Raw genomic sequence first — 20608 nt, 5'->3', positions numbered from 1 at the left:
CTCACCCTGCCTCTCTGCCTACTTGTGATATCTCTCTGTGTCAAATAAATACATCTTTATTTATTTATTTTAAAAAAAAAAGATTTATTTATTTATTTATTTGACAGCAGAGATCACAAGTAGGCAGAGAGGCAGGCAGAGAGAGAGGAGGAAGTGGGCTCCCTGCTGAGCAGAGAACCTGATGCGGGACTCGACCCCAGGACCCTGGGATTATGACCTGAACCAAAGGCAGAGGCTTTAACCCACTGAGCCACTCAGGCGCCCCTATAGAAGAAAAAAAAAAACCCTTAAAAGTCGAAGGATAGACTTCTAGTTCTATTATGATGGAAGAGATACACTTTTCACACTTCTTCCTACCAAATACAACTCACGCATTATACTGGACGTTATATCTAAGCGTGAGGGAAGAAATGAAATTTGCAGCACCTAATGAATGACACAGTGGTGAGTTTTTCTCTTTCCTGGGTTTTCCTTTTGCCTCATGTATCTTGACTTGGAGCAGAAAAAGCCAGAAGAGAGGCAGACAGGTCAAGCCCCGATAAGAGCCCGTTTCCTCTAGTGAAAAGACTGGAAAAGAGACAGCCTACCTAGCAAGGCAGAAAACCTTAAGACACTGACCACTCTACTCAACACAAGCACCACAGAAAAGACTGTTGGTCCACTGCCACTCAAGCCGGGGGGTGCTGGGATGGTTTAGTCGGAAGCTGAAACCCAGTGGGAAGCCCAGCTTTCCACCCTCATGAAGCTGCAACAAGGCACTCAATCCTAGGATGGTATCGGAGATGTCAAGTAGGGAGCCAAGAAGCCAAGACTCTCATCCCCTGCCCAAGCTGGTAATGTGCTCTATCCAAGGGTCAGTGAATATACAGTGGGGAGCCAGAACTCCCGTCCTCTTAGCAGTCATGAAGGACACCCCGCCCAGCCCAGAAGTCAACGACGGCCAAATGGGGAATCTGGTCTTTACCTAGCTGAAAGAAGCCAGAGTCCTCCAGATCCCACCTTCTCTGGACTGAGCAGTGTCATTAGAAAAGCAACTAACCCAGGAGTTTTTAATATGTTTTTTTAAGATTTTATTTTTGTGTCAGAGAGAGAGGGAAAGAGAACACAAGAAGGGGGAGGAGCAGAGAAAGAGGGAGAAGCAGGTTCCCTGACAAGTAGGGAAGCCCAGTGTGGGACTCGATTCCAGGTTGCTGAGATCGTAACCTGAGCCAAAGACAGATGCTTAACCAACTGAGCCACCCAGGAGCCCCAAGACAGGAGGTTTAAAGAAGAGCCGGAGTTCGTAACATAATGCAAAAATGTCCAGGAATCAAGGGAAGCCATTCATCATATCAAAACCAGGAAGATCTCAAACTGAATGAAAAAGACAATCAATAGATGCCAACACTGAGAAGACAAAGATGTTAGAACTATCTGATAGTGACTGTAGAGAAGCTTTGGTAACAATGTTTCAGTGTGTAATTATGAACACGTCTGAAACAAAAGAAACAATATGAAAACTCAACAAAGAAACATAAAGGGGAGCGCCTGGGTGGCTCAGTTATTAAGCGTCTGCCTTCGGCTCAGGCCATGGTCCCAGGGGCCTGGGGTCAAGCCCCGTGTCGGGCTCCCTCCTCAACTGGCAGTCGGCTTCTCGCCCTCCCTCTGCCCCGCCCACCGCTTGTGCATGCTCTGTCAAATAAATAAGTAAAATTAAAAAAAAAAAAAAAGAAAGAAATATAAAGGGTCAGCAAAGAAATAAAAGCTATAAAGAAGAATTGGTGGGAATTTTAGAACTGAAAAATACAGTGACCAAAATAAAAAGCCCCGTGGACCAGGTTCAATAGCAGGATGGAAGGAGCGGAGGAAAAAGACAGCAAATGGAAAGACAGAAAAAACATCAGTGACCTTATCTGACCAATGGAGAGAAAAAGTCTGAAACAAAACCACAGAGAAGACGCAGGTCTCTGTGGGACCAGAGCAAAAAGCCACGTATTCCTATTATCACAGCCGTGGAGGGAGACGAGAGAGCAGGAAGGGGAAAGAAAGAAGAGAACTACAAACAAAAAAAAACCCAAAGCAATATGCACGGAAACACACCATAATTAAGCTTCCAATGACAAAGACAAAATCTTGAAAACAAACATCTTTAAACAGCATCTTACATAGAGAGGGGAAACAATAATATGGCCGGGGAACTTTTTTTTTTTTTTTTTTTTTTTAAGAAGGCACAGAAACCAGAAGGGAGCAGCACAATAGTTTCCAAGTGCTAAAGGGGAAAAAAAAAAAAAAAAGGCTGTCAGCCTAGCATCCCGTATCTAGACTGATCAGACTTGAAACATCCCAAGGTCCTTGTCATGTTCAGGAGGAGACTAAAGAAAACAGGTAACTTGAACAAGAACAGATACAAACTAACAGAGGAGAGAAAATGGAAAGAGAAAAAGGTGGGGTTGGGGGGTGGGGGATCTGCCACCAATCCAATAGCAGGCAAGAAAAGCAAAAACTCAGGAAGAGAGGGGCCAAGAGAAAGCAGGGATGGTTGCCCTTTGCTCTATCATAGGAGCAATCACAGAAATGGAAGTGGGACATTTTAACACACCTTTCTTCTTAGAGATCAGCAAGCCAAGTCTGATTGATTAGCGTGCTTAGCAAACTTCATATAGCTCACTTATATAGAACTTCTAGCTCATTGCCTCAAGAATTAGTAAGGACATACTGTCAAGCCCATAGCGTCAATTTTAATAAATGCTCTGTGTACTACTAGCCCAGTTTAAAAAAACAAACAAACAAACAAACAAACAAAAATAAAACCCACCAAAACTCTGGCCCACGGCAGACTCCTGGCTCAACAGAACAGTATACCGTCTTGCATGATTTTAAAGACACATGAGGGGCAGGCTAGCTAGGTAGTCAGGTCTTCTGAAGACTGCAGTCTGCATGAACTAGAGAACACGCCCCACACCAGCTGGGCAAATGTCTTCTTCCAGTGAATTTTAAGGCTTTTATTTTATTTTATTTTTTAGCTTAGATCATCCTCAATCACGATTTCTACGAGCCACTTCACTCTACCTCCCAACACTTCCTGTATATATATATATATTTAAAGACTTTATTTATTTGAGAGAGCGAGCATGAGTGGGGGAGGAGGGGGGGGACGGAGAAGCAGAATTCCCGCTGAGCAGGGCGCCCCAACATAGAGCTCGATGCCAGCACTTGAGCCGAAGTCAGACGCTTAACTGACTGAACCACCCAGCTGCCCCTCCCTGTGTATTTAACTGTGGTTCCCTCCTTAGGAAAAAGAGGAAAACATAAGCCTTTGCTGTTCTCAAGGAAGTGACCTACGAACGTGGGTCCCTTTCTCAGAAACATAAATCTCTCAGTATTGCAACGGATGCAACACGGTCTGAATGCAAACTTCCCACAGACCATGGCTGTCTAAAAACCAAGCCAGCTAGCAATTTCACGTTGCTACGGAAGAACAGAGAAGGATCCGCCTAGGAAACCAGCCTCGGAGAAGGAAATGGAACCACCAGTGAACCTCAACCTCGCCCACACTTTTTTTTTCCTTTTCTGGAAGAGTATGGATGGATCTTCATCTCCGACATACTGATATTTTGCCAATGTGTCTAAGCTTTGGTGGGTTTCCATCATTCTTGATGCTCTGCACCTTGTCTCCGTTAAAAGCTCCCAGCCCCCAAGCTTGGGGAAATGGTCAACGATTTTCCTTTGATTATCCCCTCCTCTACTTGGGTAGTTTCCCCTCTTCTTTCTTTCTAGGACTCCAGGATGTTAGACCTGGATAGATCCGCAGCGTCTTTTCTTTTGATGGAGAGATTTTGTAGCTGTACTTTTGGGAACGGCTTCCCACATGGAGGGCAGCTATGTAATAGTGCCAGTGGGAGCACACAACAAATCCCAAGAACTCCTCTGGGTCCCCGCCCGCTCGACTTATAATTTCCTAGTGTCATCTTTTGGATGGAAGGCTTTGGGGCAGCTCTCTAGATTTATTAAACCAATTCTGCGGACATGTTTTGTGTTGTGAATTATCTCTATGCTGACAAGCCAGTGGTTCAGTTCATCTCAGTCTTTTTTGTTCTTCAAAGGCCTGGTGATCCCCGGTTGTCAGATCTCCCTGAAGAAAGCAGTGGGGGGCGGGGCGTGTGTGGGTTTTCCTCTGTGGCTCTGTTGGACCTCCTTCCACGTGGAACAACAGTGTGGGCGGAGCGTGCAACGTGGTCAGCTGTCCTCCCGGCTCCGTTGGCAGAGACAGGGTTGTGAACTGGGGGCCCTACTATCTATACGAGAAGCCTTAGCTTTCCATGGTCATTCTACTTAATATCTCGGTGTATTGTTTTGTTTTGCACAGAAAAGTCTTTGAAAATATTTTTTGTTCAGTCACCAACATCAAGCTGCCTATATTCTATAGAGAACAAGTGGCCAGGCCACCTGTCCCATGTGTACACTCTGAATGGCCCCACTGATTCTCAGTTGCACCTGCCAATTCTGAATCTAGAAATTCTCCAGCAAAGCCACGGGCAGGTAGCCTCCTGCCTCTACCACAGGCTCTCAGGGCTGCTGCTTTCTGCTCTCTGCTGTATCCATTCACGCACCAGCGGGACATTCCATCTTCTGGAAAGTTGTTAAAGATTTTTTGTCCTATGCTGATCCATTTCCCCCCTGCCTATCCATGCATGGACCTGTGGAGGTTCTTCCTTGTGGAGTTTTTGTACTTTTATTTCAGAGGGGGTCTCAAGAAAAATGGGAAGTCATCTCAAAGCAGTATGTATTCTGGGATGGCTCGGCTGGTTAGGAATCGGCTTCACGTCATGATCCCAGAGGTCTCGGGATTGAGCCCCACAATGGGCTCCTTGTTTGGCAGGAAGCTTGCTTCTCTCTCTCCCTCTGCCTGCCACTCTCTCTCTCTATCAAATAAATAAAATCCTAAAAAAAACAAAAAACAAAAAACAAAAAACAAGCAGGATGTATTCTATAAACAATGCCCGAGGGCCAAATCACTTTGGAACCCCCCCCCCCCCATGTAATATATTCTTCTTAAGATGTGGATTTCTCTGCAGATGGCTTAACAGGGAAAACAGATGTATGCTGACAGTTTTCACAGGATTCTACATATTCAAGTTACAGATTTAAAAAATACCAATCAAAATAAAAACAAAACAAAACAGAAACAAAAAATAAAAAAATCAATCTATCAAAGGAGTCGAGGGGCAGTTAATTAAATTGTGACCGTTTATGATTATACGGCCTTTTCTTTTATGATTATTCATAAATATATCCTTACGTGAAACTATGTCAAGGCTGAGACATTAGGAAATCCACAATGCAGAATGAAAAGAGCCTCGAGGGAGTTAGGAAACTAAAATTTCAGTCCAGCCTTTAACTGATGAACTCCAGGGTGCGAGGCATGTTTCGTAACCACACCAGAGCTCAGTTTTTCCATCGCTAAAATAGAAGATCAGTGTGGGCAACCTTAGGGAATGCTGTCCCACTCCCCCGTGGTCCTGAAGGTACTAGCCGATCTTTGGACAAGGGGCACAGTTGTTTTCGGTGGCCCTCTCAAGTGCTAGTCTGCCTGTTCTATCGCTGGGAAACTGAGGCCAGAAAGATAATCCTGAGCATAAGGGGCAAGAGGCAGACTGGACTCGAAAACATTCTTTTTCTTTTTTTTTTTTTAAATAAGATTTTATTTATTTATTTGACAGACAGAGATCACAAGTAGGCAGAGAGAGAGGGGGAAGCAGGCTCCCTGCTGAGCAGAGAACCCGATGCAGGGCTCCATCCTAGAACCCTGGGATCATGACCTGAGCCGAAGGCAGAGGCTTTAACCCACTGAGCCACCCAGGCGCCCCATGGAGCAGAAAACATTCTAACGTCACCGGGAGCTTTAGGTGCTACGGCAGTGGGGTGTGAACACCTTCTCAGTTTTACAGGCCAGAACAGGGCCATCCTGTCCAGCGCACGCCGAGACTGTCTTACTCCTACAGAGACTTGAACATCAAAAGGTATCCCAAACTGACATGCGACCCAGGGTTTTCATCTCATTTGACATTGATAAAGCATTCCCACTCATCTTTGCAACAACTTCCATCCAACGCCCACTGCCCGCAAACGGAATCAGGAAGAGAAGGGAGACGAGAGAGCTCCTTAGACCTCTTCGGGGACCCGAGCGACAAGAAAATGAATATTAAATGCACGACAGGAAGCAAGCCCTCTCGGTCCCCAACCACATCTTTCAAGCCCTATTTCTGAGAATAGAAAATTCTAAGCTCAATTTGAGAGTCATTGTAAACTCCTCTCTGTGCCAGATGATTTTATCTGCATATTTACATCCAAAGTACAAACTTAAACTGTTTACACTGAGGGGTAATGGAAGTCATGTGTCAAATTCAGCGGGACGAAAAAGAGGAGCACGCTTCACAGCGAAAGCCTGAAGATATACAATATCTGTGGAAAATGTGGCCTATAAGCATGCATTGTTTACCTATTTCGTTTAATTACAGAGAACATGAATTCTTACCCTTTGCATACAACATCTAAAGTCTCGTGGTTTTTTTGGGTTTGGTTTTGCCCAACAGTGTTGCCAGGATCTCTGGAAGTCTCACAGCCCCGTATACACAGCCTCAAAAATGCCGCCACACACGGTCCTGTCATCTGTGGCCCTGTCTCCTTTCATCTCCCGCTTCCAGAGAGACACATGGAAGGGTCTATCCACAGCGCCCCAAAGCAGCACAAGAACAGTACAGACAACCCTCCTCAGATGCTCGCCAGGCCTTCAGCGCGTCAGCTTTCCTTGCTGAACGCTGTCAAGACAGGAAGACTAGACAAGGCCACCAAGAGACTCCTGGCATCTTTGTACTGGGAGAGAGTCGTCTGAATTTACCACCGAGTACAAGCCTGCGGGGCCAGCTTCTCCACAACTTCTAACCGAGAGCGATTCAGGCACAACCACCCAGAAGGTCTGTCATGCGCACCGTGTGCTGGCTTCCCAGAGCCAACAGTGACCGGTCTACACAGCATCTATTCTGGCGTGAAAGTTTAAAAGGGGTCGCGCGGTATTATTCGTGGAAAGCACAGTATGAGCTGCTGTTTCTGCGACATCACATGTCTCAGAGGGAGAGATCATCATGGCTAAGCCGTAATCCTTGGGTGAGGTCCAGCTCTTCTCTTCCTCATCCCCTCGGTCACACTCACTGGGTCCCACACATCTCTCTCAGGGGATCAGTGTCGTGGCTGAGCACCTGGCCTGAGCCGTCCCAGCACCTGCCCTCTGTGGTGCTCTGCGGATCAACTAGGACATAGAATATTCATACTAAGCCTCTGCCCTTTGTATTTTATTTTTTTTTTAAGATTTTTTTTTTCATTTATTCATTTGACAGAGATCACAGGAAGGCAGAGAGGCAGGCCGAGAGAGAGGAAAGGAAGCAGTCTCCCTGCTGAGCAGAGAGGCCAATGCGGGGCTCGATCCGAGGACCCTGGGATCATGACCCGAGCTGAGGGCAGAGGCTTTAATCCACTGAGCCACCCAGGTGCCCCTGCCCTTTGTATTTTAAAGCCGAGAAACGAACAGGGGTGCCTGGGTGGCTCCATCAGTTAACACTCTCCCTTCGGCTCAGGTCATGATCCCAGGGTCCTGGAATCGAGTCCCGCATCAGGCTCCCTGCTCAGTGGGGAGCCTGCTTCTCCCTCTGCTTGCCACTTCCCCTGCCTGTGTTCCCCTTGTGCTTGCTCTTTCTCTCTTTCCGTCAAATAAAGAAATAAAATCTTAAAAAAAAAAAAAAAAAGCAAAACAGTGAAGATGACATTGTTCTAACCTTCCTTTTGCTTTTCCTTTTTACTCCAGACAAGTTGTTGTCTTATCCTCCAACTTCCATAGTTCTGCTTGCTCCTCTCAGTGGCAGAAAAGAGCACATGAACGCATTCTTTTAAAAGCACACATTCTAATTTTCAAGGTTGGTCCTTCATCAGAGGCAATTTTTATACTTCAATTCTCAACATGATTCCACAGATGGACTAGCCAGACCCAATGAAAATTCAGTTTCTCTATGTCCCCAGCAACCCAAACCCCATAGCTCGGCAAATGCTAGGAGAAAGCAACAATTCTTGGAGAGAAAACAAAACAAAACAACAAAACAAAAACCCAAAGACACAGTAATGTGTAGAGTTGAACTGAAAAAATGGACAGACCCTCTCTCCATTGGTTTTTACAGTGACACGCACTTTTTACTTCCTCCATTCACATTATTACAATTAGAAGCTGATTAAAGCTAAAAGAACCAACAACATATTTATAATTTTAAGCCTTTCTTATTTTAATCGAGAATGTTTGACTGCTTGATGTACTTAGCATCTCACCATAAGTTGTGAGAATATTGAGATACAAGTTTATTTAAGCTACATTGTATTAACTGAAAATCTAAACACGTCTTACCTGTAAGTATGTTTCCAAACCTTGTCGCCGTTGTTCCAATACCTTTGGGACCCAGTTCCTAACATGTTTAGAAGGGATTTCTGGAGTTTTTATACATTTCTTCAGCTATAAAGACAGAAACAGGGAAAAAAATGTCTCAGCTATAAACACATTCTTTGATGGGGGAAGACCAATAAAAGAAAATGAACCACTACTATCTCCAATAAAAAGACAGAAGAAAATGTAATTATTTTTAAATTTTGTTAAAAAGTTCTCAGCAGCGCCTGGGTGGCTCAATTGGTTGAGGGTCTGACACCTGGTTTCAGCTCAGGTTGATCTCAGGATCCAGGGATCAAGCTCTGTGTCATGCTCCCTGCTCAGCAGAGCCTGCCGGAGAGTCTCTTTCTCTCTCAAATAAAATAAAATAAAATAAATCTTTAAAAAAATTATTTAGCTATCCTAAATGTTCTGGTTTCAGAATAAGAGTTTGGGGTTTCTGGTAGTAGTTATGGTTGGGTATCATCTAGTATTTCACACTAGAATTATTTTTTTCTGAAAAAATTTATGTTCAGTAATTGCAAAAAAAGAAAAGTTTAGTGAGTGCATCAATATGGAGGTAAAGTAGTTTAGAATTTCCAAAATCAATTAATAGAAAGAAATTTTGCTCAGAAGAAATACTTTTCTGATGAAAAGACTTTCTACATATAAGTTCATGTAAAAAGTCAAATAGAATGCAATGTTTATAACCATCCTGCTGGAAATGCCATGCAAACTAGACCACACCATTTGGAAAGTTTCTCAAAAGTCTGGAACAGAATGAACTTTAGCTTTTTAAAAGAGAAAGACTGATGCTTCCAATGCTCCTAAGAATTAGGTCCAAAATCTGTTCAAGAAAAATCATGGTTCTCTGCTAAGCCTTTCTGGGCAGCAGTCTGAAGGAACCACATAAAAAAGGAAAATTCTTTTGGGACTTGAGTTAGAGCTGCCTGTGGTAGGCACAGCCTGTCTATGACATTGACACCCTAATCTGTGAATGTTACTTTATTTTACAAGGCCAGCCACTTCGCAGAGGTGATTAAATTAGGGGTCTTAAAATGGAGTGACTCTCCTAGATGATCCAGGTGAGTTCAGTGTAATAGTAAAATTCCTTGTAAGGCGGAAGCAGGAGGGTCAGAGTCAGGGAGAGTCTGGAAGATGCTACATGGCTGGCTTCCACCCAGAAGAAGGGTCCAGAGCCCAGGTGATCTCTAGAAGCTGGAAAGGAAGGGGAACGAATGCTTCCCTTCAGTCTCGTGATGCCTTGATTTTAGCCCAGGGAAACTCATTTCAGACTTTTGACCTCAAGAAGGATAAACATCCTAACTTTTGTATCAACATGGACAGGACTGGAGGAGATTATGCTGAGTGAAATAAATCAAGCAGAGAGAGTCAATCATCATATGGTTTCACTTATTTGTGGAGCATAAGGAATAACACGGAGGACATACAGAGATGGAGAGGAGAAGGGAGTTGAGGGAAATTGGAAGGGGAGATGAACCTTGAAAGACTATGGACTCTGAAAAACAATCTGAGGGTTTTGAAGGGGCGGGGGTGGAAGGTTGGGTGAGCCTGGTGGTGGGTATTATGGAGGGCACGTAGTGCATGGAGCACTGGGTGTGGTACATAAACAATGAATTCTGGTACACTGAAAAGAAATTTTAAAAATTAAAAATTAAAAAAAAAAAAGAAGAGTAGAAAAGTAAATCTGTCTTGTTTTAAGCCACTAAGATTATGTTAATATGTTACAGCAGCAATATTGAAACTGATACACTAAAGCAGAATGAAGTTTAATGTTCTAATTAAAAACTTGGAAAACTTACTGAGACTGTAGTGAGAAGCCAGAGCCGATTAAGAATATACAGATTAGCGGGGCGCCTGGGTGGCTCAGAGTGTTAAGCCTCTGCCTTCAGCTCAGGTCATGGTCTCAGGGTGCTGCGATGGACCCTGAAACCCTGGATTGTCTGCTCAGCAGGGAGCCTGTTTCCCCCCCCCCCCACCCTCTCTCTCTCTGCCTGCCTCTCTGCCTACTTGTGATCTCTCTTAAAAAAAAAAAAGAATATACAGATTAGGGATGCCTGAGTGGCTCAGTCAGTTAAGCCATTGTCTTCAGCTCAGGTCATGATCCCAGGGTTCTGGGTTGGAGTCCCATATCAGGCTTTCGGCTCAGCAGGGAGCCTGCTTCTCTCTCTGTCTGCCTCTGCCTGTCTCTCTGTCTGCTTGTGTTGGCTCTCTCTCTCTCACACACATGCATAAATAAATAAAATCTTATTAAAAAAGAAAAGAAAAGAAAACCTTAAGAAAAAAAGAATATATAGCTTATGACCTGCTGAGGGAGGGGCATAAGCCCTAAGCATCTGAGCTCCTACAATGGGGAAATGAACCCCACAGGCTTATTTTGACTAAAGGTACAGTTTCATTATACCCACAGAAGGGACACAGAGTCACAAGATTTATTACAGGTCCTAGAAGCAAGGGAGGGGTACTGGTATTTGGACTTTCTGTTTTATGTACCTGAATTTAATTCTGATAGACTTCCAAAAAAGAAAGGAAAAAAAAAAAAAAAGGCAAAAAGCCAAAGGTAATGGGACATAGAAGAATGAAAGCAAAGGGGCAGAGAAGAAGTAATTACCAGGATATTAAGAACTTTCTACAAGACAGAAAGCAGGAGTATGTCAATGAAGAAAACAGAGGGGAGGAAGCCCCTGGCCAGGCCACCTCAAGAAAGGAATCGCAAAGAGTGGAGACCCTTGTCTTCTCAGCAGACTTGAGAGATTTGTGCTCGGGACTGGTGTAAGAGGAGGGCAGAGCCAAGAACTGGGATGACACAACATCATGGTTTGTGCCAATGGACACTCTACCATTACCCTCCATAAGCAAGGGGCTAGCAACCAGGCTGCATCTCTAGTACTCATACCCCTACCCCATAAAAAAGGGGCAGTGTCCCTCAGGAAAACAAATGAAAGATACGGGCAGAATGATGGCATCCCATTCTACTCCTCCTGCCGTGGGGACCCCACTCTAACAGCTGGCTCTCTCCTCTCACTCCCTATGATGACGCCCCTCCAGCTAACACACCCTACAGAGGGACCAGGCAAGCATACCCAAGGCAGAGGTACCAGTGACAAAGACCAAGAATAATTCCTCTAGTTGGATGGGCAACTGAGGCTAGCTATTTCAGCAAAGACAGCACTACAAAGAAGAAAGAACAAGAAAAACAAGTGGAACAATGAACTCCACAGAAAACAAGTAACAGAGGAGATCTTTGATATCTACTTAGTACCTGCAGGGAGATTTGAGAAGATATTGCTTCTTTTTTATTTATTTTTTTTTTTGAGAAGATATTGCTTCTATAAAACAAGAAGGGGTTGCTATTACAAAAAAAAAAAAAAGAATGAGTTTTTTTTTTAGAAAATTAAAAAAACACGAGACGGACGTAAAAAATTAAAAGGGGTAGAACATACAATCATGGACGTCTCTCAAACCATACAACAAAAGAGAGTGAGAGCAAAGTTAGGTGAAAAGAAAAACACCATGAGGATTAATCCAGGAAGTTTAATTTTTAAAAAATCAATAAGCATTCCATAAAGGAGAAAAGAAATTCTCAAAGAAATGATGGAAGAATTATGTGACTTCATACAGATCTTCAGATTAAGAACCCACTGGGCACCTTGACCTTCTACGGCTTCTTCTATACAAAGGACTCTGAGGCTGTAACTCCCGAAAACAGCTGAAAGCAAAGAAGAAAAAGAAGAGGATCAGGACTCAAAGCTCTGCCCCATCCGTGTGAGGAAGGGAATTGCCGGACAGCAGATTTGGAGAAAGGACTTTCTGGGAGAAGGTTGCTTTCGTGCAGTAGATAATACGGGGAAGACGAATGATCAAAGAGATAATCCTCTATTAGAAAAGATCAGTTCCAGGGGGGAGCAAGAGCCCTTGAAGGCAGTCATGGAGCAGAAGACACTGAGCCTCTCCTCCATGTCAGTCCAGTGCTAGAGACACTCCTGGTGCGTGTGGGGCTCACATACCAGGAAAAGACGAGAAACAATACATGAGGTAATAAAACAGGGTGGGCGCAGATAGTAACAGAAAGGGGTGGGAGCGGAAGGACTGTGTGAGGTGGGAATGTCTGAGGAGTGATGGGAATCATGCAGGTGGGGAGCCAGGCAAGGAGCTGGCGAAGGAACGTTACAGCAGATGGAGCAATGGGAAGCAGGGGCCAAGCCTGGTATTCGGGACACAGCCAGGAGGAGACGGATTCAGGGAGGCGGCAGCACTGCACACTGTAGGGCCTTGGAGGTTACGTAGGAAATTGTGTTCATTTTGTATGGGAAGCTTAGTCAATGTCTTCAACAAGGGAATGACCTCATAGAAATTTACTTTAAGGAGGTCATGCTAGATTTCATAAGCAAGATGCACTGTAAGAGGGCAGAAGTCAATGTGGGGAGACCAGTCAGAAGCTTCTGCTGAAGAAATCCAGGCAAAAGACCAGGGTGATTTAGGCTATCTATGCTATCTATGGTTCTGACAGTGGAAATAGGACAAGTAGAGGCTCTGTAGGGGTAGGGAGAAAGAAAAGATGCTCAGAACAAAGAAAAGAAAAAAGAAGAGGAAAAGAAAAAAAAAAAAAGGAAAGACAGAAAAGAAAAAAAGAAAATGGCCCTTCATCCTGACAGAAATGCAGAAACAAGGTTGGAGGGACAGCAGCTACATTATAACCAGAAGGATGCAAGGCAGGTGCAAAGGTTAAAAAAGAAGAAAAAGGAGGTTGGAACATGGATACTGCGGAATTACTACATCAACTTGACCTGCCTGCTTTTAGTTTTGTTGCTGGATGAGAATCATCTCTCACTTGTTTAAGAAACCTAGTCAACTTTCTGTTATATCCAACCAAAAATAATCTTGGCATAAAGGAATCCATTGTTTGCTTCTGGTGATTTTAACAGGAGGCCCACCGGGCACGCAAATAGAGAGAACTGGTAGGCAGGTAGATAAAAAAACAAGACAGATTTACTTTTCTACTCTTCTTTTTTTTTTTTTAATTTTTAATTTTTAAAATTTCTTTTCAGTGTACCAGAATTCATTGTTTATGCACCACACCCAGTGCTCCATGCACTACGTGTCCTCCATAATACCCACCATCAAGCTCACCCAACCTCCTACTCCCCCACCCCTTCAAAACCCTCAGATTGTTTTTCAGAGTCCATAGTCTTTCATGGTTCATAGATCTGGGCACTGGATCTCCAAGTGGAATCCAGAACCATGGAACTAGATGACAGTGTGAATTTCTCCATTGGCACAGACAGAAAAAAAATTATAGCAATGGCAGAATACAAGAACAACCCCCCAGACCCCTGTCTCTTGGTCCATGTGCTACAGTATCCCTTCCCTTGGGTTCAGACAGCATCTGTGAATGTGGTGGGGGATAGTCACTCCCTTGAGCAGGTTACCTTTTATGAGATGCAGTCCTAGCAGACCTCAGGCTTTGTCATATTATAGCCCCATGGCTTTGACTCGGGGGTCGCCTCAAAGAGCTGAGAGCTACCCCTGGCCAATAGTCAGCAAGCAAAAAGGGGCCTCAGTCCCACAACAGCAAGAAACAGAGTCTCCCCAAAATGAGCTTGGGAGAGGACCCTGAGCCCACATGGGAACAAAGCCTTGACGACACCAGATGTCGGCATGATGAGGCCCTAAGCAGAGAACCCAGTAAACCTGCACTGCAGACTCCTGACCCAAAGAAACTCCGAGCGGATACAGTCATCTTGCTTTATGTTGCTGAGTGTGTGGTGATCTGTTCCACTCCAATGGGGCATTGATCCAAGGGCTGAGAGCCCCCAACATCGAGGGGCAGGGTGGAAAAGCAGGCAGTCCCTCACGGAGCAGGGGTGGAAACCACAGGTTTGGGCAGCAAAGTGTTCCAAGAAGTGGGCACGGTCAGGCTGCACCCAGCGAGGGTAAAGAGCGAGTAAGAAGTGGGAAACCAGAGCCTCCTCTGTCAAGGAATTCTGCCAAGAAAGGAGAGTAATGGGGGGCAACATGGGAGAGAAGTGTGGAGTCAAAGGTGGGGTTTTCTATTTAAAAATTTTTTTTTTAAAGATTTTATTTATTTGGCAGAGAGAGAGATCACAAGTAGGCAGAGAGGCAGGCAGAGAGGGGGGGGAAGCAGGCTCCCTGCTGAGCCGAGCTGAAGGCAGAGGCGTTAAACCACTGAGCCACCCAGGCGCCCCTCAAAGGTGGGTTTTATTGTGTTACATAGAAAATCCTATGCCATGTTCATTTACTGATGAGACTGATCCAATATTGAGGTAAGAGGGGAAGGGGGGGAGAAGGAGGAACAGAGGAGAGAGAAACAATTTATGACTGTCTGTAAGGAAATAAATACTTCTCTCACCTCTCTACCATGTGAGGTATTTCTCAAACAGGAACAAAGCCCCAAATGCTCAATTATTCTGTGGTAATAAGCTTATTCCGTTCCAGGTTAAAGCTAAAAGAAACTGCCTTTAGAACTACTGAATCATGACATGGCTTACACTGTAAAATAGAAAATCAACTCCATTATCTGTCTCTCCCTCTCTCTCTTTTTTAAAAAAATCTTTAAGATACAGTCCTGAAAACACTTTTCCTTTTTATTTACGTCAGGAGTGTGCAGGAAACCGATCATCGTAGCTGCGGGGACCTGTGACAGCATTTGTAGGTGAGTAATGAATGGCTTTAGATGAGGAGAGACAAACCCAAGACAATATGTTTCCAGCAGGGCTCAGCTGCTCATAAGATAAATACTCGTCTGTCACTCCCTCCGATGATTTACTGTTTCGGCCAGGCTGCGTCCGGCCACGTGGCCTTTCTGGTCCACAACGACAGTCCCCAAATTCCACAATACATCAAGCTGTCGCCTTCACGTGGGGTGATTACTCCCTTTCCTTTGTATTTTTTTGGGGTTTGTGTGTGTGTGTGTGTGTGAAGATTTTATATATTTATTTATTTTCAAGTCATCTCTACACCCGGCGTGGGGCTTGAACTCACAACCCGGGGATCAAGAGCTGTCGGCTCCACAGACCGAGCCGGTCAGCCAGGCGTCCCTCTCTTTCTTTTTCATACCATGAGAAGAGAATACACAGAACTTACTCCACGCAGATGTGCCATTTACACACTGGTGATAGTGACCGTTTTCTTTCTTTCTTCTTTTTTTTTAAGATTTTATTTATTTATTCATTTGAGAGAGAGAGAGAGAGAGAAAGAGAGTGCATGAGTGTTGGGGAGGAGCAGAAGAACCGGGAGTGCAAAGGAATCTCAAGCAGACTCCTTGCTGAGCTCCAAGCCGGTCGTGTGGCTGGATCCCAGGACCTGAGATCATGATCTGAGCCAAAACCAAGAGTGGGGTGCTCAATGGACTGGGCCACCCAGGCACACCAAGAGTGACCATTTTCCAGAAAGGAACACAGATACTTTCCAGAGCACATGAATAAAAAGATGGAAATGAAACAAAAAAGGGAAGAGGGGGGAGCCTTTAGGGTAAAAGTCAATCTTTCACTCCACCTTGGCCTCCCTCTGCCCCTAGAGTTCCCTCTAGAAACACAAGCCATGGTGTCATGCTCCTGGTTTAACCCCATAAGGCAGCTCTGGGGTTCCTCTGAAATGTGTACTTCGTTAATTCGAATACAAGAATGTAACATTTTATTCAAGCCAAAAGGAGGCAGTCACAAGAAAGAGGGCAGTTTATTTAGAAATGAACCAGCTCCCTATTTCCATGAGACCTCCAGGCTTGGAGCTGAGAGCCAACAGCCGGGGAGGCACAGACTCAGCAGCTGGCCCTGCCGGCGAGGCTGGTCTCCCCACTCCCATGATAGTAGGCTTAGGGAGCTAAAGGAGGTCGAGCTGTTCTCAAGGACCGCCACTCCAACTGCCTGTCTCTAGGGGATGTGGGCAGAGGTCGCAGGGGCACAGGGGAAGCATGTGCAAGCTGAAGGCTCTCCGTGTCACCAGGATTTTCACCCCAATTATTCCTCCAGTAATTCATAAATATGCATAATATCCTCCAAACATCCCATTTGCCAAATACTGCCCAATAAGAGCCCAACACTAGCAGGCAGTGAGGAAGATAAAAAAGATAAGATGTGGTTCCTTTTATAAAAAATGAGTCTTGGGCGCCTGGGTGGCTCAGTGGGTTAAGCCGCTGCCTTCGGCTCAGGTCATGATCTCAGGGTCCTGGGATCGAGTCCCACATGGGGCTCTCTGCTCAGCAGGGAGCCTGCTTCCTTCTCTCACTCTCTATCTGCCTGCCTCTCTGACTACTTGTGATCTCTGTCTGTCAAATAAATAAAATCTTAAAAAAAAAATTAAATAAAAATGAGTCTTCTAGTTGGACAAGACTTAGGGACAACCAAGTTTTAATGACCTCTTTGCCACACGGCATAGCAAAGGCAGAAAAAGTGATTTTCATACACTGGAGTGAATGGGGAGATTGGCTTGGTGGCCATTGCTGTCTTCTTATGAGAAAGTGGGAAATAAGGTCGACCAGAAAACAGGATTGTGGTTGACACAATAATGGCTCTCCCCAAAGATGTCCACTCTGGGTCCTCGGAACCTGACACCGTGTCACAGTATGTGGCTGAAGGGTGGGATTAAATCAAGCCTCTTGAGATGGAGACATTATCTGGGATTATGCAGGTACAGCCAAGGTAACCTCAAGGGAGAGGCTGAAGTGTCCCCGTCAGAGAGGGGAGACGTGAGGACGGGACAGAAGAAGACAGAAACAGAACCTGCAGGGGACTGACTGCTGGCTTTCGAGACGGGAGAGGCCACAAACCACAGACTGAGCAGCTTCCAGAAGCTGGAAAAGGCAGGGAAACAATTCTCTTCCAGAGCCTCCCAGGAGGAACTAATTAGGAAACTAATATAGAGAGTCTAAGATTACTGGCCTTGAGGGTCAAGGTCCATGATATGGTTGACAACACAGACCCACTGCAATGTATTTGGGAATGAAGAAGGAAAGAATGAAGAATGGAATGAAATGGTGCTTTAGGGAAACTGATCTGCAACAAAGGGTGAATCAGAAGACAAGGATCAGAAACAGAGCAATGCTTATAAAATGGTAAGACATTGGCTTGGAAGGGCAGAGGAGAAAGGGTAAGTTAAACGGTGCATAGTATACAAATTTTGAGGACTCAGGGGACTCAATCAATGGGACTTGATGACCCTGTGAATACAGGAGGTAAGAGAAAGGCGTGAGAGACACCTCAGGGTTTCAGACCTTGTGGCTTCAGTGCCTGTGATGGGGAGAGGGTGGGTGGGGAGGGTTGTTGAAGAGAAGCAACTAAAAATAGAACCACACAATAGGACCTGTCAGACTTCAAGAGGCACTGGGATGCCTCGTCATGTGGGATGCTGGTTGAACAGGCAGACAACTGGGCTTGGCTGGGTAATACCCAGAATCTGCACGTCCGTCAATGCTGTGCTGATTCCGGGGGTTCAAAGCGCCTGCTATGAAACACACCCACCAGGAAAAGCTCAAAGAAAAAGGAATCAAATACTCCTCATAGCTCTGGATGACTGATGTGACCCAAAATCGCAGAGAGGGAGAACTGACCTAACAGATAGCATACCAATTTAAAGCTTTTGTAAATTAAAATAAATGTCATAGCCATGAGGTCCTGCATGAAAACTACTTTCAGCCAATGGCGAATGTTTTATTAACAAGCCACGCAAACTAATGGGCAAGAACAAAGGAGACCACCGCAGAAAGACAATTCCAAAAGAGGGCCGACAATGTCTAATCAACAACCTGAAGACCTACCAAGGAAAACAGCAGCAAGGCCACATACATAATATAATTTCGGGGGTGGGGGAGGGTAATATTCAAACCTGGTAAGATTTTGTGATACTTTCAAATATGCCAGTTGCATTATAAATCTGCTATAACCATTTTGAAGCATCATTTGGCAATATACATCAGGGGCTATAAAAACATGCAAACCCTTTGATAGAGAATGCTTCTTTTTATCATGGAGTGTGAGGAAACCATCCCGAGTACAGAAAAGATTAGATCTTATGAAGGCTATCAAGAATTGGAAATTTACCAGGGAGCCTGGGTGGCTCAGTTGGTTAAGTGTCTGCCTTTGGCTCGGTCATCATCTCAGGGTCCTGGGATAGAGCCCCGCATCAGGCTCCCCGCTTAGTGGGGAAGCCTGCTCTTCCCTCTGCCGCTCCCCCTGCTTGTGCTCTCTTACTCTCTCTCTCTCAAATAAATATCTTTTAAAAATGATTGAAAATGAACCAGGTGATGCATACAATTGCCTTTAGCTCATACAGTAACCCTATGAAGTTAGTACTGTCGTTATTCCTATCCTACACATGCCCTTAGGAAGACCATGCAATTTGCTCCAAGGACTTAAGATCCAGGAAGAGGTAAAGGCAGGCTCAGGAACATTCTGGCTCTAAAGAACTACACACTGAACTTCTGCACTAGAATTATCACCACGCCGGAACACGGTTAGCACAGAAGCATTTACTTTACTAATAGAAAAGATTCAAGAAAAGAGGGGCATCTGGCTGACTCAGTCAGCGGAGTAACTGACTTAATCTCAGGGTTGCAATTTTGAGCCTTAGGTTGGGTGTAGAGATTGCTTAAAAATAAAATCTTTTTTTTTCCTTGTGATGATTTTTTAAAATAATTTTTTTATAAACATACAATGTATTATTAGCCCCAGGGGTACAGGTCTGTGAATCGCCAGGTTTACACACTTCACAGCACTCACCCCAGCATATGCCCTCCCCAGTGTCCATAACCCCATCCCTCTCCCCCCTCCCCCCAGTAACCCTCAGTTTGTTTGGTGAGATTAAGAGTCTGTTATGGTTTGTCTCCCTCCTGATCCCATCTTGTTTTATTTATTCTTTTCCTCCCCCCAAACCTCCCACGTTGCCTATCCATTTCCTCATATCAGGGAGATCATATGATAGTTGTCTTTCTCCAATTGACTTATTTCGCTAAGCATGATACCCTCTAGTTCCATCCACGTCATCGCAAATGGCAAGATTTCATTTCTTTTGATGGCTGCATAGTATTCCGTTGTGTATATATACCACATCTTCTTGATCCATTCATCTGTTGATGGACATCTAGGTTCTTTCCATAGTTTGGCTATTGTGAGCATTGTTGCTATAAACATTCGGGAGCACTTGGCCTTTCGGATCACTATGTTTGTATCTTTAGGGTAAAGTGCAATTGCTGGGTCATAGGGTAGCTCTATTTTCAAGTTTTGAGGAACCTCCATGCTGTTTTCCAGAGTGGTTGCACTAGCTTGCATTCCCACCAATAGTGTAGGAGGGTTCCCCTTTCTCTGCATCCTCGCCAGCATCTGTCATTCCCTGAGTTGTTAATTTTAGCCTTAAAAATAAAATCTTAAAATAAAATTTCAAGAAACAAAGGAAAAGAGGAATTATATAGAGTAGGATAGTAGAAATATGTGTCAGTAACAATGGATAACTTCCCTGACCCCAAACTTTTTACGAAGTTTAGGTTTATAGTCTAAAATTTATTGGAAAGGAAAAACAAAAAACAAAAAACCACCTCTTGAATGTTTTCAACAAATAGAAAGAAATCCTAAGAAATGTGTAAACAACTAGGATATTATCTTTGTATTTTAATATCAACAATTATAAAAATTGGGGGGAAGTAATAATCATTTAGAACTTTCCTTAGATGACCACACGAACTGTGAAATGGGTTAACGGTCTTAGTTTCTGCCTCAAAATTAGTCTGACAAGAAGCCAGGAGGCACACTTGTCTGCCTCTAGAGTATGGAGAAGAGCTATGTGCCCATTATTCTAAAGATGCAAAGCGCTTGGTAAAGAACTCATGCATCATTTTCGAATTAACATGGGGACATAGGCCGAACACGCTTACCAAGTAAGAAATACAATGTAAAATGTCAGAAAGACCAGGACGCTGACCACCCAGCAAACAGCACAGACTGCCAAAAAGGGTGAGTATTTCCGGAAGATTAAATAAGAGATTTGACTGAATGTAAAAAGGAAATATACATATATAAAAAATAACATAAACATATAAAAATATAACACTTAAAACACATCACAAAATTCAAATATGTAAACAGGAGTATCCAAATGGTCATAAAACAGTCAAACTATACATATCATGGTAGCAAGCAA

The 20608-nt window shown here is 44.2% G+C and overlaps 1 protein-coding gene across 2 annotated transcripts in view; it reads right to left on the bottom strand.

Moving 5' to 3' along the window:
• SNX24 (sorting nexin 24) overlaps positions 1 to 20608 on the bottom strand; it is a 163876-nt gene that overhangs the window by 54081 nt on the left and 89187 nt on the right. For both annotated transcript variants that reach the window (XM_082724438.1, XM_082724439.1), the window contains exon 3: positions 8426 to 8530. In XM_082724438.1, the coding sequence (XP_082580564.1) occupies positions 8426 to 8530 (105 nt within the window). The remainder of the gene's footprint in view (positions 1 to 8425; positions 8531 to 20608) is intronic.

Source organism: Mustela nivalis, assembly GCF_964662115.1.
Source record: "Mustela nivalis genome assembly, chromosome: 3".
In the NCBI taxonomy this organism is placed as follows: domain Eukaryota; kingdom Metazoa; phylum Chordata; class Mammalia; order Carnivora; family Mustelidae; genus Mustela; species Mustela nivalis.
Note: the sequence above shows the minus strand (reverse complement) of the source record. Positions and strands in the feature narration are given on the sequence as shown.